Raw genomic sequence first — 20,729 nt, 5'->3', positions numbered from 1 at the left:
GGAGCCAGCTGTTAAAACATGACCACAGAAATGCACTTGAGGAGACTCGGCGAAGAGGTGGGCTGCCCTGGAAGCAAAACCATGGCCTGATGAAGAACAGCTTCTTTGCAGAAACCCATTGATGAGCATTCTTTAGAATCTGACCTCCCTCACGTTCTAACTTAATGACTCTTTCTAGGCCAGGGCTGAGCACAGGGACGAGACAAGCCTGCCCCACCCCTGCTGATTTCTCGCATTAAGCGTTTGCCCTCTACTCCTTCCAGACCCACGGCAAGGCTAGAGGTGGGACCACTGAGACATTTTACATTTCAACACCACTGCTGTCCAAATCACACCTCACCGTTCTCCACTGCTCACAGAAGAAGAGCTCCATAAACACAGAGAAGACAGAGAGACCTGCAGGGAATGCAGGGAAAGCCTGCAGGGGTAAAGGAAGCTTCTAGAAAAACGCACATAGACCATAAGGGAGAGAGGAAAGTATCCCAAAGCCACATAAAAAAGGAACTCAAATGGAAACTTACGAAGAGTAATAAGCAATGAAAAACATTAGAAGTAGTTTTATCCCTTAAAATACGTTTCTTTTATCCTACTATGAGAATAAATTCATGCCTAAATAAAATTATTCAGCACAATGTGGCTTGAGAGTAAATTTTCATTTGCTTGCATTTCATAACAACTCAAAACATTTGCATTGTCTGCATCCCATTTTTTCTCATTTTCTAAAAATGTGGAGTGTGTCTTCCAGATCTATTACAGTTATCCATATTTATCATGGGAAAACACAGAGCTATTGCCAGGCGAGGTCCAGTGTACAAGCCTAAATTGGTTTCCAGTGAAATGTCAGCAAGTAAATAACTAAGAAGACAAGATATTTTAATAACAATAAATTAAATTACACACTAATGCTCCATTCCTATTGTTTTTACAATGCACCTTTTAAAATTTCATTATTTTCCTCCGCCTTTGGCGTGAAAAGGATGGTAAGATGAGGCTAAATTTCAGCACACGCTGTTTCTTACAAGAGTTCCTGAGACTCAGATGTTTGGCTGACACTGTTAACTTGCCACCGCAAGCTTGTGTCCCTCTTTGCAAAGTGTGAGCTACTCCCGAGAAGCAGCTACCCACACAGACGCCACATTTCCAGATTCTCGTGACCCATTCTTGGGGACCCACTCTTGGGTGGCATCTTTGTGCCGACGGATGACCGCGGCGGTAGGATGTGGACTGGCTCGTCACCTCCTCTCGCTCCCTGACAGCTGCATCATCGGGGGGCAGACCCCACGGGGGCGGAATCTGGGTCACAGCATCAATACTTGGAAGCAAGCCCACCCCCCAGCCAGGAACACCAGCAGAGCGCTGTGATGTGACTTCGAAATTAAACTCGTGATGCTTTCAAGCCTTCGCAGATTTGTGGTTTGTTTGTTGGAACAGCTGGCAGCCCCCAAACTGATGAAACAATGGCGGCCCTCCTTCCAAGGAGACGGCTTTCTGCAGCTCTCGGCTCGTTGACAGAAGACTTGCCATGGGTCCTCATTAAATTTTATTTGATGCTACTTTATTTGCTTTATAAGAACAGTATATGATATCAAATTCTTAAAATAGTCTCCCAAATGACACAATCAAATAAAAAATTTACATCTGCCAAAGCTAAGACAGCAAAAAATGATTGCAACCTCGCAGACACAGAGCCCATTGTTGGCAGTTTTGGAGCAGAAACCGGCCCGCACGCCTGACAGTTGCCACCCATGGGGTGAAGCCCGAAGCACAGGTGCCCCCTGCCTTGCCCAAGGACACACCATGAGCCATGTGAGGGGGGATCGGTGCGCTCTTACCCTGAGGACACGCAACAGGGAGTAAGCACACCCACTCTGGCTCAGTACACGGAAACTAGAGTTGAAATGACTTCCAGCCATAAATATATCTGAGAAGCAACTGATAGCACGTCTCCCGCGCACACCCTGTGCACACACACATCAGTGCGGCGGCAGCACTGACCGGCCATGTGACACGGCGTGGAACAGCCAGTACAGGCATTCAGCCACCACATGAGCCTCTGCTTCTTCCACTGAAAAGTGAGTGACCATTGCTGACAGCAACCGCAGGTCTAATTATTAGTAATTATTTTGCTTCTGTAGCTCCAACGGGGTGCTCCGGGATTGAAATAGAAGGTGGACAAGTGAGAGGAACGCAGAACACCCCATTCTCGCGCTCTTCCAGCAGATCAGTCCCTTAACTTATTTCACGTACTGATATTCTGCCACACAACAGACGCGTTCAGGGCGTTCCAAGAGCTCTGAAGCCACTGTTTCAGAAACTACAAGTCAAATTATGTCTTTAGGTCATATTTTTGTATGTCAGATTGACTGCCTAGAGCAATGAGTGACTTCGTCTTAAGTGGCATGAGGAGAAAAGAGATGATCCAAATAAAACAAAAGCTTCTGGACAGTCCAGCCAAGCAGCGGTCACCAGCAGAGAGGGGAAGTGTACATTGTAAAAGGGACAGTGGGAGAGTGAAGGACAGAGCTGGACTTTTGGTTGAACGTGCTATAGTGTCCTTCCATGTTGATTAATAATGATGCACAATTTAAACTTATATAATGCTATGTTGCTATGTTACTTCAGCAAAAGCTAGGAATCTGATCAAACACATTCATGCAAAAGCTGTGAAGTGTGTACTCAGACTGAAAAACATACATGACCTTTCATAAGGTGTCCATATAGGAATGATATTTGAGCTCAGAAAGCTGAAAATAAATTTCATCACAATGATCCCTATTTATACACCTCTGGGAATTGAGGAAAAAGTTTTTAGTAGGGATATGAAATTGACCGAGCAAGCAATAGCCATGAGCCAGCTTTAGACAGAGTGGAAAATCCACATGGTAGAACCACAGAGAACAGGACGAACAGAACAGAGAGCAGGATGTGAGCTTGACAACCTTCCTCCTGTGTCCCGAACATTAAGATTCTACCCTCAATCAGGAATACCGGCAAGCAACTTCCATCATTACAACCTCGAAGTGTCAGGTCAGCTGAAAAATAAAACTGATCAGTCCAGAAGATCACTGAAAGCAGAAATGGCCTGTCCTCTGCTCTTGATTCCAAATTAGTGCCTGCAGATTAGACCTCCTGCAAGGCCACACCCAGGGACCACCCCCACCCCCCATTATCAGAGACACTCAGGAATGTCTTTATGAGTCATAAAATGTTACGCTTTTAGCTTTGATCACTTCACTGCACACAGATTTTAAAAATCAGCTGAATTTCTGGAGAGCATCTCTAGTCATAATAGTAAACATGGTGATTTGCATCAGAGCTCTTTATAAAGAGGCATTCACTCAATGTTTATCAAATATCTTCCTTGCGCTAGACATTAGTAGTAGTAAAGGGTCAAAGTCATCAACTATAACAGAAAATTCATTTTCTTGTGGGATCTAAAATCCAAACAGAATAAGACAGGAAGACCCACTTCGGGAACACTACTCTCTGCACCCAGAGCCTCCCGCCTTCTTGTTAGTCCCAGATCACAAGCCAGCCCCCCAGAGAACCCTTCCTTTTATTTTCTAAGTATGTCTCCACCCCAAAGCTCCCCTCCCGATACTATTTTATACCATTTTTTATAAGCTATATGGCATGTTACATTAATCTCAGGTGTGTAACGTGGTGACTTGACACCTGTCTATACTATTTAATGACCATCACATACGTCTAGTTACCACCCCTCATCACATAGTGTCACACACATTTTTTGTGATGAGAACTTTTAAGATCTACTCTCGGAGCAATTGTCACATATGCAATACAGTGTTATTAACCATGGTCACAATGCTGTGTGTGACATCCCCAGACTAATTTATTTTAAAACTAGAAGTTCACAGCCTTTGGCCCACTTCACCCACCTCTCCCACTTCCCAGCCCAAGCCTCTGGTAACCAACCTTCTCTGTATCTGTGAGCTTGTTTTGTGTGCCTGTGGGGGGCAGGGATTGTGTATTTCTTTGCTTTTAGTTTCCACATATAAGCAAGATCATATGGTATTTGTCTTTCTCTTTCTGACTTACTTCACTTAGCATAATGTGAAAATAATACCATTTGTAATATAAGGGAAAACAAAAGAAAATGTCTCCTAACTCTTAATGGTCTTTTCAAATTTATTTATTTATGCATTCACACTCACCAAATTCTACAAAGAAATTAAGACCACTCACTGAGCATTATAATGTGTCCTTAAGGGATGTCCCTGATATCTCAAAGGCAACAATTTTGAGAACAGGTGGCAGCACTATCTGTCACCATCAAGAATAACTCTGCTCTTCATAAAGCTGTTACCACCGATGGGACAGTTCCTGGCCGTTCTGAACACCCTCACACTTTTGCTTTCTATCTTCTTTATGTTTTATTTTAAACTATTCTTTTTTATTGTTTTTAAATAAAATTGTTTTATTTCTAGAACTTCTAGGACATCTCCTAAAAGAAAAGTTTCATTAAGACAGATGGAAAAGGTGATTGTTCTAGAAGGTAAAACTTGGGATTAAAAAGAAAACAATTAAAATAAAATCATGCTTCCAATAGATGGGAAAACTCAAAACTTGCCAAATTTAAATTCCTACACCCAATTGGAGTTATTTTGACAGTTGTTTTTATATTATTTTCAAAGTCATAAGATATAGTGTACAAACCTCCCAAAAGAAGACTTTTAAAAATAAGTGGAAGTAATGAAGAAGAAAAAGAAAAAGAGGAAAGTTAGGAGGTAGTTTTACAAGGAGATGTTTATTCCACTGAATTCTCCTGTGAATTCTGACAGATTCGATCTTGGAGAACACCTGGTTTATGAACAGGTAACATAGCCCCTAGCCAACATCCCGTTTCATAGAAAGCAAAAAAGCCACTGAAGTTCATCTCACATTTACTGTCAAACACAGTGGCCACTCGTGAACATCATTGAACCAGGACATAGGCAAGGGGCAGAGGCAGGAGAGGCAGGAGAGGCAGGCGAGGCTGGACCAGGGCTGGACCAGGGCTCACCCTGCCAGGGAAGCAGCCAGCGGACGGAAGTGATGTCACCGAGGAGGGCAGACTCAGCAGCCAGCTCACCCTCTGTCAAGACACTGAGCTTCAGGATGGACTATTGGATTCCAAAGTGCAACACAATTATGTTTTCCACTTTTGATTCCTAAGTTTAGAATATACCACCATGAGTAAATCAAGGTTAGTAAGGAAACAATCTCACCCTGTCCTTTGCATTGGGTAAGAAAAGTAGCAAATGTCTAAGGTGTATAAAAATGTGAATAGAATGTGCCCAGAGATGAGTAGGATGTCAGAGAGGTCACTATCTTACTCCTTCTGAAGTTTGCTCTTTAGAAACAGTGTTTACTGTAATGTGTATAATCTCCGTGATGATAGATTATTTTCCAGGACTACAAATCCAACTAGTTAGACACAAATATAATAATTAAATCCATCCATGTCTAGTTCCTTCTCCAACAGTTTCAACCATTATAAGAATCATAGAGAAATATTTTTGCATATTTTCATTAATTTTTTTAAAAGATTTATTTATTTATACAAGCACTGGGTACAGTCAGAAGTCGGGAAGGTGAGAGAATTCACCAGAGCCAGAGCGGGGAACAGAACAGGCAGACTGACGAAGTACACTGCTGAGGGGAGCAGCGGGTGGCAGGAGAGGTCTGCGCGCCATGCGGGACCCTCCTCCGGTGGCCGGGGAGCAGCCGGGGATCAAACCGGCGCTGCAGAGGCTGCGGGCAGCTTCGCAACCCAGCGCTTAACCGCTGCGCCACCGGGGAGGCCCTATTTCCATTAATATTTTAACTGATATGTTGACATTTGGTGTTTTGTTACAAATAATCTGGAAAATAGAAATTTATTATAAATGGTATCCTATTAGTAGTGTGTATTAAGTAAAAAAAGACCAAAAGGGAAGCCTCAGATTAATATCATCAGCCAGAACTTTGTAGGTAATTTCATACTTTTACTCTGCAAGAAGAAAAAGGAGAAACCAGCCAAGAATTAACCATAATACAGGGGAAAAGAGATTCTGGACTATCAAAGATTGAGTCATACTTGCAGAACACAGCTTTTTATAGTGCAGATTCGGTTATGAAATCATAATGCCAAGATCATTTGAAAAGCTCTGAGCTTTAAAATTTCAAAGCCTTCTCTAGGGTTTCTTCCCGCACATGAAAAGCTAAGAGCAGAAATTGCCTCCACACAAATAGAAGTGATGCTCAATGTTCATTTATTCAGAGAAGGTGAGTAAGGTTGGACACCCTCTTTCTCTCCAGATAAAAAGAGAATCACAATTTTTTTTTTATTATAAAGCTGTAGTAATTGCCTGGTATATCAATAAAAAAGAGGTAAAGCTTAATAGATTACCTTGAAATACAATTCATTGTGTAACGAAACCTTTGCACATAGTAGGATCCCAAGTATCATAATTTATAATGTCAGCAAGTGTGACAAACCCAGTAAACATCAGAACGTAAGGGGTAATGGGACTATTCAATAAATGCTGGGACAGCAGGAAATTTAGGGGAAAATTAAATGAGTACATTGTATCACACTAAAAATGCATTCCAGATAAGTTAAAAGGAATCAGGGGAAAGCAGAAAATGAGTGCAAGTCACATGATCTAGGCACACAGATTTATAATATATATGCAGAAACAGGGGCCTCCCTGGTGGCGCAAGGGGTTAAGCACCGCACTATGAAGCAAGCCACAGCCTCTGCAACACGAGTTCGATGCCCGGCCAGGCAGGAAGCAACCCACATGGCACAGCAGACCTCTCCTGTCTCGCCCGCTGCTCCCCTCAGCAGTGTATTTCAGTCAGTCTGCCTGTTCTGCTCCCCACTCTGTCTCTGGTGGATCCTCTCACCCTCCCGCACCTCTGGCCTGCACCCCAGCTCTTGTATGCATAAATAAATAAATCTTATATATATATACATATATATATGCAGAAACAAAAATGGTTACTATATTTAAATGTGGTTAAATTTTAAATAATAATTACTATACCTAAATGCAAAGTTCCAATGAAAGTTGAAATATAAAGAAAATTTAGTTACGTGAAAAACTGATGAAATCTTTGCAAACACTAAATAAAGAATAAGTGTTCATCATAAACAAAGAATTGTGTTGAATCATCAATATTCCCATCCCAAAATAACCACTGCATATATAGCTCATAATGAGAAGTATTAAGCGTCATGCGTGACTTAAAAAATGCAATTTAAAATAATGAGGTGTAATTTCTCTTTGTAGTTAAGATAGATTTTTGTCCATAATGATACTCAATGTTGAAAAGTATTCTTAACCCTTGCTGTCGGCAGAGGACACTGATATACCCACTTTGGAAAGCAACTTGGTAATACAAAAAAAGACTTAACACTTGTCTGCCTTTGACCTAGGAATTCTCTTCTCTCTCTTTAAGGAAATAATTGGATAGGCACAAAAATTCATATATCAAAGGTATCATAGAGCATTATTACACCATTAAGGAAAGATGAGATATGTTTACTGCCTGACAGGAAAGGGAGTAACTATCGGTGCATTTACCCAGGGAAGTATTAGACCCTCTTTAGAAATGGTGCTTGCAAAGATTGTGATGACCCAGGAAAACCTAATGAAGTGAAAGCAGGTAACGAAAGCAGCACAGAAAAGCTAGAGCTGAGCTTCGAGGCGGGGCTCACGTGGAGAGGCACCCAGTTGTGGAGACACAGCAAGGAGAGACCCCAGAAGACCCACCTCACAGGGGACAGACGCGCAAGGTCATGCGGAAAAACGTGTGTTTTCATCTCACACAACCCTCACATGCACCCGGCACACACACATGTACAGGGACACACACATGCACAGGGATAAAAACAAAATATCAGATGAGGTTCCGTGAGGACTGTAGCTGGAATTTTGCAATGATTGTTGATTTACGATTTTCCCCTACGTGTCTTTCGGCAATTGAAAACTGGATCATCTATTATTCTTAAAAATAAAAGGGAAAGGCTTTTATTTGTTATTAAAATAAAAGGAAAAGGCTACATGTTGTTTTTGAAAACACGACGAGATATATAAGGTTTCAGTTAGACTTTTCCTCTCAGGGTACAGAAGACTCAGAAAGTTCCCTGTCACTTGACTAAATGCATTGTTGAGCCACAGCTCTGAGGTGCAGACTTGTACCCAGCCACTGAAAAACAGAATAAACTGATCTGTTCGGGGAAACATGAGGAGATAATCAGGATATATTGTGTTTGCAGGTGCCCTCGTGGCGTGGGGCTGGGAAGCTGAGCTGAGAGGAAGAGGAGTCGGCCCAGGCGTGGCCCTGGAGAGGGTAAGCAGCGCGCCAGCAGGAGTAACACTAGCTCCTGGAAACAGGAACCTCTGGCTCTGCTCAGCCCCAAACTTGGCTCACCCTAAGCCCCAGGGCTGGGGAAAGCTGTGTGGCCCAACAGAAGCTTCCTCCTTGGCTGAGTTCAGAATTCTGGCTGGGACTTGGCATCGAGATAAACTGAGCCGTGGCCCAGAGAGAAACATCACTGCATGCGACCCGGAGCTGCTTTCTCCCACATCTGCTACCCGAGCGCCTCTCCCGGGCTTGGGGTCAGGACTTCGCGAGGGTCCAGGAGCTGAGCACTTATATCCATTGAGAGCACATTTAACCTCGCTCCCGCCAAGCAGCCACCCCACAGCATTTTGGATTGTGACCTCCTCCTGCGACTCTCTCACTCATTTCTTTTGTCATTTTCTGACTCCACACAAAGTTAATCGTGTCTGCTTTGTCCATTTCTCATGTTGCTTGCCTCAGCCCAGAATACAGGAGGTGAGACCTTGGTGTGACAATATCAATACAAAAAAATTAAATATTGCCCCCCAAAGAGGTCTCAGAACTATTTTAAGAAACAGGCTATCTGTATAAATGCTTAAAAAAAAAGAAAGAAAAGAAAAGAAAAGGCAACTACTACTTCTTTATGATGTTTGAACATTTCAGCATTTCTTAATCATCAAGTTTTTGTTTTCATCTTGTAACCAAATGACCTTCAATAAAAGACCTGGAATAGATTACTTAATTCATCTCGCCAGGGACCTCTTTCATTATCTGTTTGAATAACAGCTTTAGAAAGTTGAAGGCAGGCAAATGTTAATGCTTTTACACATTTTTAAAAGCAGTTTTGTTCTATTCTCAAATGACATGCAGGTCACTCCTAATGATTACATGCTTCCTCCCCGCTAATTTCAAGGCTAACATCTTGCCACCTCCATCTCTCTTACTTTTGTGTGCAACAATACCAAATGTTTGGAAAGAGGACGAGAAGGGATCAGGATTTTAACTCGTAAATATAGGCAAATTAATCCATCTCTATGGCTTCAATTTCCTTATCTCTGCAATGAAAGCACTGGAAGACTGGATAGCTCCTTCTTTTGAATTCTAACTCCCAGGTCTTTGAGGTCTGCTTTCTCAAGGTCAAGTTCATTGTGTTTATAATTGTCAGTGAATTAGCATAATAGGTGAGGCTAGACATGCCAATGTGTGGATGGAAGAAGGCCAGTGGGTGGAGAACAGGTAACATGAAAATGGATACAGCTTTTAAATTTAAAGATATTATTATCACATCCTCGGCTATCTGTCCCGGAGAGAATGACATGACAGAAGAAAAGGGGGGACAGAGCGGGGTCGGCATGAAAGGACAACAGAGAGACACTTTGGGGCTTGGGATGCCTGTAGAAGACACCAGGCGATGGGCAGACCACGGGGTCCTGGAAATGTCTCCAAGAAGCCAGGCCTTCTAATCCCGAGTCTCTTCCTGATTTGGGGTGCTATGACAGCATAAGCTTGAGTTTTTCAACAGTATGAAATCATTGAGTGGGAGGCCATACACTTAATGTCATAAACTTTCCCCACATAATATTGCATCTCTTACTGTAAAGAACAGTGGCCTTCGTATTTGATCTCTGCTTTCTCGACTAACATGCACCGTATGATTATCGTCGAGATTTGCCACAGAGAGCCCTCTCTGTTCCATGCCTACGATTTGGAAAGAGACAGAGAACGTAAGGGAAGAATGAGGACATGGCATACTAGTCAATAGTTAACCAGGAAGACCATCTAACTTTAAAAAGCTATGAACCCATCTCTTTTCTAACCAATTTGAAATACAGAATATTTTTTGATAACAACCTCCAGTGTCAGAAATCGGAGATGCCTAACTCGGAGACTGAGATCACTGCTGCCTCCCATAACAAGGCGTTTCAAACAAGAGTGTCCTTGACCTTGTCATAATGGATTTCAAAGCCCACACTTAAGCCGTGAGAAGAAAGGAGACGGTGGGGCAGGTTCACAAATCCCCACCAGGTCACAACTGAGCTAATGGCATGATGCTCGACAACAGCAGTAAAAAGCAAATGATCTCCCTTCAAATGAGTGTCCACTAAGAACATGGAATTGTCGGACACGTCAGCTCAGAGTTTCTAATTCCCACAAAGCCTCTGCGATATGAGCACTGGCATACCCCTTGACAATTGGCTGAGGATTAAGGAATAAGTACACAGTTTTAAAAGTTGCAAAGCTCTCTCCCTCTCTTTCCTTAGGTAGGCAGCATAAAATTATAAGTGAATGCATGAATGAATGAATGAAATGCAATCTAGATTATTGGAAATGTCCAATGCTTAAATGCAGAAGATAGAGCAGAGGTGAGACCTTCTCCATAGGTATTCTCTCATAACATATGTCTAGACTTTTGAGAAATATGTCTATACACATTGAGACAAGAAACAAGTAGTAAAGGTATATTATAGTAGTAAATAAATTTAAGTAGTTTATTTATAGTTTCTGTAGTAAAACATATCCCTCCCCCCATGCGTAGACAAAGAGGTTATAGACCATTTTATACCTTCTGTGGGCACAGAAGATGAATCCAGTGAATAGCATCCTGAACTCAGAACTGCGTCCATTACTGACCACCTCACAGGTATATTAACATGCACATCCCTCCCGTGCACCCACGTAGCACCCGGCTCTGCACTTAAGCTGACTCCGGAGCTTGACTCTGCCCCACATCTTCAGATGTAGTCATTAATTTCCCATGTGGTGGGCTGCCAACCTGACCTCATTTTCTGCATGGATCCATTCCAACTTCTTATCATTTTCCAAAATAACTCATAACAATGTAGTCCTGTCCAACCTCCCCATCATTATGGGATCTAGAAACTGGTCACAGAATCCCTTTCTCTGTATCTGTGTTCTTGATGCTCTCTCTTATGTGATACGGGTCTTCTGTCTAAATTTCTACCCCTTTGCCTTGCTTCCAAAATGACAGATTCTACATGCTAAACAGGTGCGTCACCTCCAAGAACATGGAACATACTGGAGTTGAAAGGAAACGCAGAATTTGCTGCACTTCCTTTCTACAGCTGAGAAGTGAGGGGCTCAGAGAGGATGAAAGATAGAGCCAACATCACAAAATTAAGTATTTCTAGACCTGGAACTAGAACCTCAGCCACCTGACCCCAAGTTCGCAGACCCTTCCACAACACCCCAGAGCAACTCACCGTGCCTGCAAGCAGTGCCTCCTCTCCAGGCCCTTGTGCATTCCTGGCCCTGCTTAGCCTCTGTCCCGAACTCACAAACCTCTCAGGGCACTACAAGCTTGAAAGTCAGACCTTCAAAACATCTTCATAGAAGTGTCTCCAATGTAGGATTTCTACTTGATCTTAAAATCTAACTTAGGGTTTCATCTATTTCACTACCATGCAAAACTCCCCAAATAACCCAGACATAATGAATGGTCTTTACTTCCCCACAGTGGTTCCTATGTATTCACTAACCAAAAAAATGGGTGACACTATTGAAACAGGGCAACCTTAGACAATGGGACTCTCATTTTTTCAAACTGAAGATCAGATGAGTGTCACTAGTGAGTCACCTCTTGAATCTCCAATTTGGAAATGGGGACTACCAACACTTAGTCAAATTCCTTTGTTTCAACACTATTTTAATATCAATTTTATGTTAAAATTCTTATCTTGCTTAATTTAATCTCCTTTGCTCTCCCATTGGCATGGACAGTAAATAACAGCATCTTTTTCACTCTAGTAAAGGACAACTGTATTTTTGAAGAGAGGATGTGAACTCTGTGCCGACTCATTCTTTTTCTCTAGGCAGTTTAACCCATCTCTTTGGGGAGGAGCATGTAGGGATTATGGTGCAATTTGCCAAGCTGATTTTATCACTTTTTTCTGACTCGAGTAATGGTTCGAATCCAGGAGGCAATTAATTTTTCAAAGATGCTTGATTTTATTAAAAATAAACACACAAAAGGAGAGTGAAGGTGACTTTGTGGACTGTGACTCTTTAAGCTTGATGGGTGGTCCTCGCCCTGCCAGCAGGTTCACCTTCCCAAAGCATTGCTTCCTGTACACCAAAAACTGGCATGTCCCTACCCGCCTACTGGATCTTATCCAAAATTCCTATAGTGAAGGGTAAGACTCACCACATCCCATGAACCACATCTGAGTACCATCATCTCTTTGCCTCCTATTCGTAATCCTTTGCTTTAGCCAACCAGTCTGCATAGCAGTCCCTAGATGCTTCCAGGCCTTTGTGTATGCCCGTTTCCTGCCTGAGAGGTCTCCACTTCTTTATTCCGCCTTTCTAGGTCCTATTCTTCTTCCAACTTCTACTTCTATAGTGAAGTTACTTCCTTAGTCAGCCATTACTCCACCTTATCTTTCCAGGGACCACTTCTGCTTTGCTTCCCAACAAGATCAATAGCATGTTGGGAAAAGTATGAGCCTTAGAACCAGACAAACTGGATTATATTCCTAGTTTTCCATGCACCAAGTTACTTCCCTCTACTACGGAAGAATGGAAAAAATATACGTATTATTAAAAATAATCTGAAGCACCACCCTGTAATCCACCAGTCACTCAGATAATACATACTATTTGTTTTTCTAATACAAAAGTCATAAAAACCATGTGGAAGTAAACTAATTCTTGTATTCTATTTTGTATTAACTCAATAGCTTCTTTTCTGGAAATAAAAATGAAATTTTCAATACATGAGAGTAGCCACTCACATCCAGACCTTGTTTGTCAGATTTCATAAAGGAGTTTCTTGATAAGATAGAGAACCTAAAAATAGTAACTACAGTGGAAATACAAATAATCCATCCATTATATCAGCACCATCAGCCAACGGTGTGACAAGACAGTAGGGCTAGGGGAATACAAATACTTGATTCAGAAGGGAAAAAAAATCTGCCAAGAAATTCATTCTGATTATGATGTGTGATTATATTGCCACCTGGGGAAGTTTAGAGACCATGAAATAAAAAGCAAATCTCATCATCTTCTGGACCTTTTAACTACTAATAATTGGGTACTTTGCTGATGATGCAGAACACTTTTCAAGCTGATTAATAGGTCATGTGTGTAGAAAAGGCACTCCCCCCTTTCATGAAACAATTATGCTAATCCTCTAATTTTTTCCAAAGATTGTGAAATAATCTAATCTTTGACTATAGGTTTGGATGCAGAGGGTTATTTGCACATTACTTGCCAAGCCCATTAACATTTTTGAATTTCACATATTTTATCCTCACAACCCCATGAGAACTATAACATGGGATTATAACCCTCTGCTTAAAAGTGGAAAACAAAGATTCAGAAGCAATTTAGAAGTCTTCTCAAGGTCAAACAACTGGTTAAAAGGAAACAGAATTAGAATTTTGATTTCCTGAACCAGTGCTATTTTCAAAAGCTCCGTGAGTAAATATTTTTGCAGGTCATGAAAGTGAAGGAAATCTTTCTTTATTGGAAAATCTCGACTTCATTTGCTTCATTTCAGATGTTTACACCGGTAACACCAATTTCACTCATGCCTATGTGCCTGCAGCTGTTGCTCATTCCCTGAATCGATGGATAAGCTGAGTTAATGTTTGAATATGACTAGAAAAAACACTATCAAAATTATTTCCATTTGTGGCAAGTATAAATACAAGGGTCTGGATGCATCCTGTCTCTGCCCAAAATGAATAAGAAGGGATATTATTCTATTTCTGTTAGAATCTTAAACAACACTGAATCTGAATAAATGCCACACAGCAGGCCAAGACTAGTGCTCATGGTCTAAGAAGGTTTTCACGACATAACCCAGGAAGTAAAATTCACTTATGAACCACCTTCTGGTATATTCATTAACTCTAAAATCCAGGCAAAAGAGGGCAGCTGATTTGCATATATGCAAATATGAAAGAGAGCAGCTACTGACTTGAATTTGAAAGCAGGGACAATCTAATGTCTGACGTAATACCTTTGGTTATTAAGGTATTTCCTTTCCGATCGAGGACTCTCATTCTGCAACCTCTTGAGAGCGTCATTTAATTCTTTGTTTGGATTGTATCTATTGCAGTGAAAACATCTAACCTATCCCACTCATGCCACCCAACCAATGACAGAACGAAGCTTGAAATGGTCATAGCAACTAGCAGGTTGTTAATCAGCAAGTAGCACATACTGGTAGTCCATTCAAGGGCATTATTGTCAGCATCTCATTTTATTTTATAGAAATTACTCTGCTTAAAGATATTGTAGAGAAGATTTGTGAATCTGGTCCAAGATCCCCTCCAATCCTGAAATGCTATGAGTCTACGCATCATATCCCTTGTGGTCTCCTATTTTGTGGATGAAGGTAACAGAAACAATGGATAAAATTAAATCGGCCACTGTGATTGATGCGAAATCTAAGTTTATGACTCTGGACTCAAAATATGAGCTGCAATATAATTAAAATTAGAATTTAGAAATGATTATGAAAAGATTTAGAAACATCGAAACCACTGACCTTCAAATTTTTGCCTCCTGAGGAAGAGAAATCTTAAAATTAAAAAAATCTAAATGGCTCCACAAAGCACTTGAATGATTAATATCTGTCTTCTTTGATTACAGCCTGGTAAAATATTATAATATAAATCCTGTAATTTCTGTACCACTTATTTGACAATTTAGCCATATTTAAACAAATTGTGCTGGGGTGAAATGTATTTTTTAATGCATATGTGAAGCTGAAAAATGCAAGAATTTTGATCCCTTGTGTACATCAACCACATTTGATGAACCTCAATTTCAGTGAGAAATTTTTAGAGCAAAAGCAAGGAAGAACGACCTAGTGACGTTCACAAACATAGAGCCCTCTCTTCTCTAGGACATCTGGACCTTTGTGCACCCGAGGGGCCCAATGAGCATCAGTATATTCTTGCTATGAAATATTCAATAATGTGTACATCAAACGTTGTATGTATTTCCAGAAGAAATGCAATAATAGAATTATTTTACTTTAGGTATTATTTCAACAATTGAAGACAAACATTGTCACATGTCAAGATAATTCTAACAATGACTCTTGTCACAAATAAAGAAATGTCTTATTTTGGCAAAGAGATCTCTGTAAACTTTTAGGTATAAATTCAATTTTACAAATTAACTCCCTTTGGAGACCTCATTTCTAAGAGATTCATTTAGGTAAGTTAGGTAAGTTTCTCCAAATATTAGTTTATATATTTTAAGAAGATCTGTAACTTGAGTCTTTATATAATAAACTCTTGAAATACTCTAAGAAAGTATATAACATTACTTTGTAATTAAAAAAATTACAAAATATAATACTTCTGTAATCTGGCTATATACAGTCAAGACATTATATGCTATTTTCCAGCAACTGTTAAGTTAGAAAGCATAAAGCATATAAGTAGGACCATTTGTCTCTTATAGAACATTGCATCCTTAAAATGCCAAAATGCAAGATAAAAGACTTCAAAACAATCTTTAATTTTTTTTCATGTAATGTTGCCACAGCACATTTGGGTGAGGTTTTTTTCGTTCTTTTTTCTACGTTTTCAATCAGGTTCATGGTTTTGTGTCCTACAAGCAACATGCCTGATAAAACAATATAATATTATTAATAAATGCCTTTACTTTGGCTTACTACAAATCAATAAGGAATAAAAATATACTAAGAATGTAATATCCAAATGACTGTAATATCCCAAACAGATGCAAATGACCTGATTGTTTGGAGACCATAGTGTTGACCAGTCAAATCCATCACATGACCAGAAAGGTCTTTCGAGTATTTTTTCCAGACCAGATTTCTCTTCTTTTAAATTATCATTGGAGCAAGGTGTGATGACTTTCTAGCATCAATTAATACAAACTGGAAGCAGGCTAAGTATTAATTAAACATGACACTCTGATTATTTAAACCTTCTATTAAAGTTGATTATTCAGAGCATGTTGATAACCTGCTCTTCAGAAATGACTGATGATGTCAAGCTTTGCTGGCTTCCTCTAAGACTACTATTTCCACCTCTACAGAACAGAAGGAATAAATGAAGTGAGAAGAACACTGGAACAAGTCTAATAGACAAACCAACTAATCTCAGACCCCCAAGGTCAAAGGAAAGCAATTCATTTCTTGGCTTTCATCAACACAAGACATGATTTATCCATCTCAGAGTAGGATCACAAACACAATACATCTCAATGATACATTCTTTGTACTGTGTAACTGCCTGAACAATGACAGATGGCAGGGTCGTCGCCAAAGTAATGTCATAAGGCAAAACTCATTATATTTGCAAATAAAAACACTTTCATTTTTAAAAAAACAAATGTGCACATTAGCAATCATTAGGATTGCACATATCAATTGGGAGGAAAATAACATTTTAAAATTCATATGTTCTTTGGGAGTCTATCACCTTCATGGTCTAGATGTTGGACATTCATTTCTTCAAAATACTCTTCCTGTGCCAAAATATTCAAGCATGCAGCCATTATGCAATAAACAGGTGAGTGTCAAATCCAACATATTTCTATTATCACAAAAATTTCAATGATCATTATTGTATTTTCACATAAAAATGTTAAATAACTATAAAGGGATTGTTTCTTCCATAGATCCAAAACCAGTCTTTGAATTAAAAAAGTTATGAGAAAAAATCAGGGAAAACATTTCTAACGTTATAAGTGTAATCAAATAAATCCAAAACTTTAGGATTAGGTTTCACAGAGTAGATGAGACTTAATAGAAGTGAGAAGTCATGAGCTCCTTATACTGATGTCATTAATCTCCCAGTTCCGCTCTCACTTGTTACAGCACCAAGGAACTGCTCTGTAAGGCATGTTCTTCCATATCTGAAATTATTCCAGAGGAACATTAGGGGCTGTGAGATTGCCCCTGACATGAAATCCTATGTAAGGGGTGGTCAGCTGGCTCAGGAAACCTTATTCCACATTCTATATCTTCTCAATCACATTGTGATTTTTACTGATCTAAGTTCATGATCACTTTCTCCATTAGGTCGCAATTTTAGGAAATTTTATTGCCCAGGTGGAGGAAGGTAGAGAAAGGTGTCGCATCTTCAGCTGATGATTCATTTCGCCAGCTGCCAGAAAGATGCACATTGCTGCACACCTGGATACACGCACCGTGACTGATTGGGAAACACATTTATCTTGGCAGTTCACAAAGGAGATGGAATTGTAATTATTCTCCCTTGTAACAAAAGGTATTTTGGAGCTCTCTCTACCTACAAAATAATACAAATTACACATCTGGACAGGGCCCACAGAATTTTACCATCTGCTCTCTATATTCAACCATAAATATTTCCCAAAGCATTTTCTGTGTTTAAAAAATAAGACTTAGTTTTGAAAGACCTAGACTGATTGTCAACATCACAGAGAAATGTGGTGTTTCAAGACAGAGGATAACTTGCTCACAACTCTGAATTTCTCTGGTTGCTAAATATATAATACAAATTTAACCTTTACTTTCCATAAGGAGATTTTATAAACTCATATTTTGATTTTGAGGAAATAAATTTGTTAGCTAAGGTTTACATAGAAGACTCCATGCAGAAATTGCCTGTCTGAGTATCTGTTATGAAAGGACAAGAAGGTATCAACTATAGCCTAAGCAGTTACTTATCATATTGACCTGGAAAATCTAGAGATTCTTAGTAATCTCTCCTGAGAAGTAACTTCCTTTAAGACCTTAAACATAATGTTAAATTAAAGGTTTCCTAGGAATATTAAATGAAATTTGCAGAAATCCTGATTTCCAGAAAGTAAAAATATCTCATCCAACATAATCAGTGATAAATCTTACTTCAAATCGGCTTTGACAGCTACTTTTAAATTATTACAAAACTCTCCTGTTTTCCTTTAAAATGTTGAGTCTATTTTCTCTAAATTAAAAAAATTCAATGAAACCTATACATGAGAATAGAAGTGAACAAAACGCTTATTCAATTTCAATACTGAAAGATTTCTGTGTATAAGAAATAAGACTTTAGTTTATTTTTTAAATAAACTTAAAAAGTTTATGTAAGAACAGATTTAAAGAGCAGGTTTCAACATGGTGTAAAATAATTTTTCCTTAATTTCTTTGAAAAAACAATGAAGAAAAAGAATTTCTGGGGATATTGAAACCTTGGAAACACTTATTTCAATAACATTTTACCTAAAATAAGGATATGCTAATAGCAACAATAGTCAAACAATTATGATTAAAACATGACAGTCACTAATCTGAGTATTTATACATATTAACTCATTACCACAACCCAGTGAGGTCAGGGTATTATTATCCTCAATCTTTGAGGTGAGGAAATTTCTGTTCAAAAGGAAAAATAACACTGTTCTTTAGTATTTTTATAGACTGAATCATGGACGTGAGCAGTGTGTGAAACTAAGGCCCTTAAATTAGAAAAGGGAGATGCAGAGAGAGAATCGTGCACTACCACACCACTCCGAAGAATACGTCAGGATCTCAGGCCGGGGCATCAGGCCATGAAGAGTTTGGGATTATGCTTAATACATACAATAGTACACGTCAAATAAAAACTATCTAAAACTGTTAAATAGTATTAAAAGAGAACATGAATTGTGTATATGCCACAGATACACAACATAACAGTCGCATCATGGGCCAGAGACACAGGCCTAAAGTTGCCATTGTTTTCATTTTTTGACTTAAGACAGTTGTAAACCATGTAAACCATAGCAATCTCTTTCGCACCACAAAAATTCAATATGTATTTTACATAAAATCTAGTAAGACCCATGTTTTATTTGCATTTCCACTTACATGCTAATTATTCTCAAAAAACAAAAAAGAAAAATCAAGCTATGATGTTTGTACTCAATTGGCCCAGATAAGGCAGCTTACCATCTCCAAGTAATGCTGGAAATAGCTAGTTCCTGCTAAGTGTAGGTTCTCTACCACAATTCCAATTATAAATATGACAATACTGTCATCAGTTTGTCACATATCTCAATAAAATAACTTTACATATTTAAATTCCATATTGATTTGCATAACACTTGGTTCAAATAGTATGAAACACCATTTTAACCTCAATGGTTGGTTTACATGTTGAAACTCTTACAGTCTTTGTAGAAATTTGATCAGCAATCAGTTTGTTATTTCCCAATATAATAAATGCCAGCATTCCTCAGCCTACCCTCATTTGAATTGCCAACCTCGGGTATGTGCTCTCTGTCTGTCCTCCATACTTACCTAGGGAACACCTACTCATAAAGCTGCATGTCTCTTGACTTACACATTTTCCCCGTCCTCTCTAGCAAAGTGGGTAACTAACCTATTATTCATCTTGTAAGAACTTTCTAGCACAATGAGTGGGATATGGTAGCTGTTCAATAAATGTCAGCTGAATTAAATGATCGTGTGATTCTGTCTATATCTTACTTCTTAGAATTCCTCTCTTCTGTCTATAGATTATGCTATTTTCCTATACAAAGTTGAGTGTGATGCAATCATAAAATTAATTCATTTAAAATGCATTATATCAATCATCATCAAATCACCTAAAGTTAAAGCAATCATCTTCATTTGGCATGGAAGAGTTACAAATTTATAATATTCTGCAGTTACTTCTAAGGTCTATTACTGTTTAATAAATAAATTTTTCTTTTAAATTGGATAGCTATGGAAAATTCACACAAATAATGTTAGAAATGATCAGCTTGTGGAGTACACACTCTCTGGGATACCTGTGGGCAGCTGAGTGTCCACGCTTAGTTGTATGCATCTATTTTTATGCTATTGGTTTCCTAGAGTAAAACTTGATTCTTTTCTTTTTTCATATTACCAGATCATTTCATGTTGAATTAAAACATACAATACAGTCAGTTACATTTAATCCATAATAAAATCAAATAAATTGTATCTGCCTAAGAGCAATGTGATGATATGATGATAAGCAAGAATAAGCAATTGATTAACCCACAGTTAATTCCCTGTTTAGCTTTACTGTTTCAACAATATAACCTTACACTTTATCCCTTTTTAATATTTGAGTAAATACGACTACCTACTTTTCAGGATTATCCACTTCTTCAGTAACAAAGTTGAGATAAAACCTGAAAAGATATAAAGGAATTCAATCTATTAGTATAGTAATAGATGAGTCACATGCTGCATATTTAAAATCAAATTCAGAATTATAAAATGTTTGTAAACAAATACTTAAAACAAGATGAAAATCTCCAAGAACCCAAAGTTTCTATAAATCCTTTTTCTTTCAAACCATATTAATGGAATCCTTCCTTATTTCTTGATACTTTCATAGAGGCAGCGAGTGCAGACAGCAAAGTGCACAAACCTTAATGGGATATTTCCATAAAGTTTGACTTAA

At 39.0% G+C, this 20,729-nt stretch overlaps 1 protein-coding gene across 1 annotated transcript in view; it reads right to left on the bottom strand.

Moving 5' to 3' along the window:
- SLC7A11 (solute carrier family 7 member 11) overlaps positions 1–20,729 on the bottom strand; it is a gene marked incomplete at both ends in the record, with an annotated part of 66,429 nt that overhangs the window by 18,582 nt on the left and 27,118 nt on the right. The window contains one exon of the mRNA XM_084244796.1: positions 20,410–20,454. Within this exon, the coding sequence (XP_084100922.1) occupies positions 20,410–20,454 (45 nt within the window). The remainder of the gene's footprint in view (positions 1–20,409; positions 20,455–20,729) is intronic.

This window comes from Talpa europaea (assembly GCF_964194135.1).
Source record: "Talpa europaea genome assembly, chromosome: 10".
NCBI classification, from domain to species: Eukaryota; Metazoa; Chordata; class Mammalia; order Eulipotyphla; family Talpidae; genus Talpa; species Talpa europaea.
This window is presented reverse-complemented; position numbering and strand designations above follow the sequence as displayed.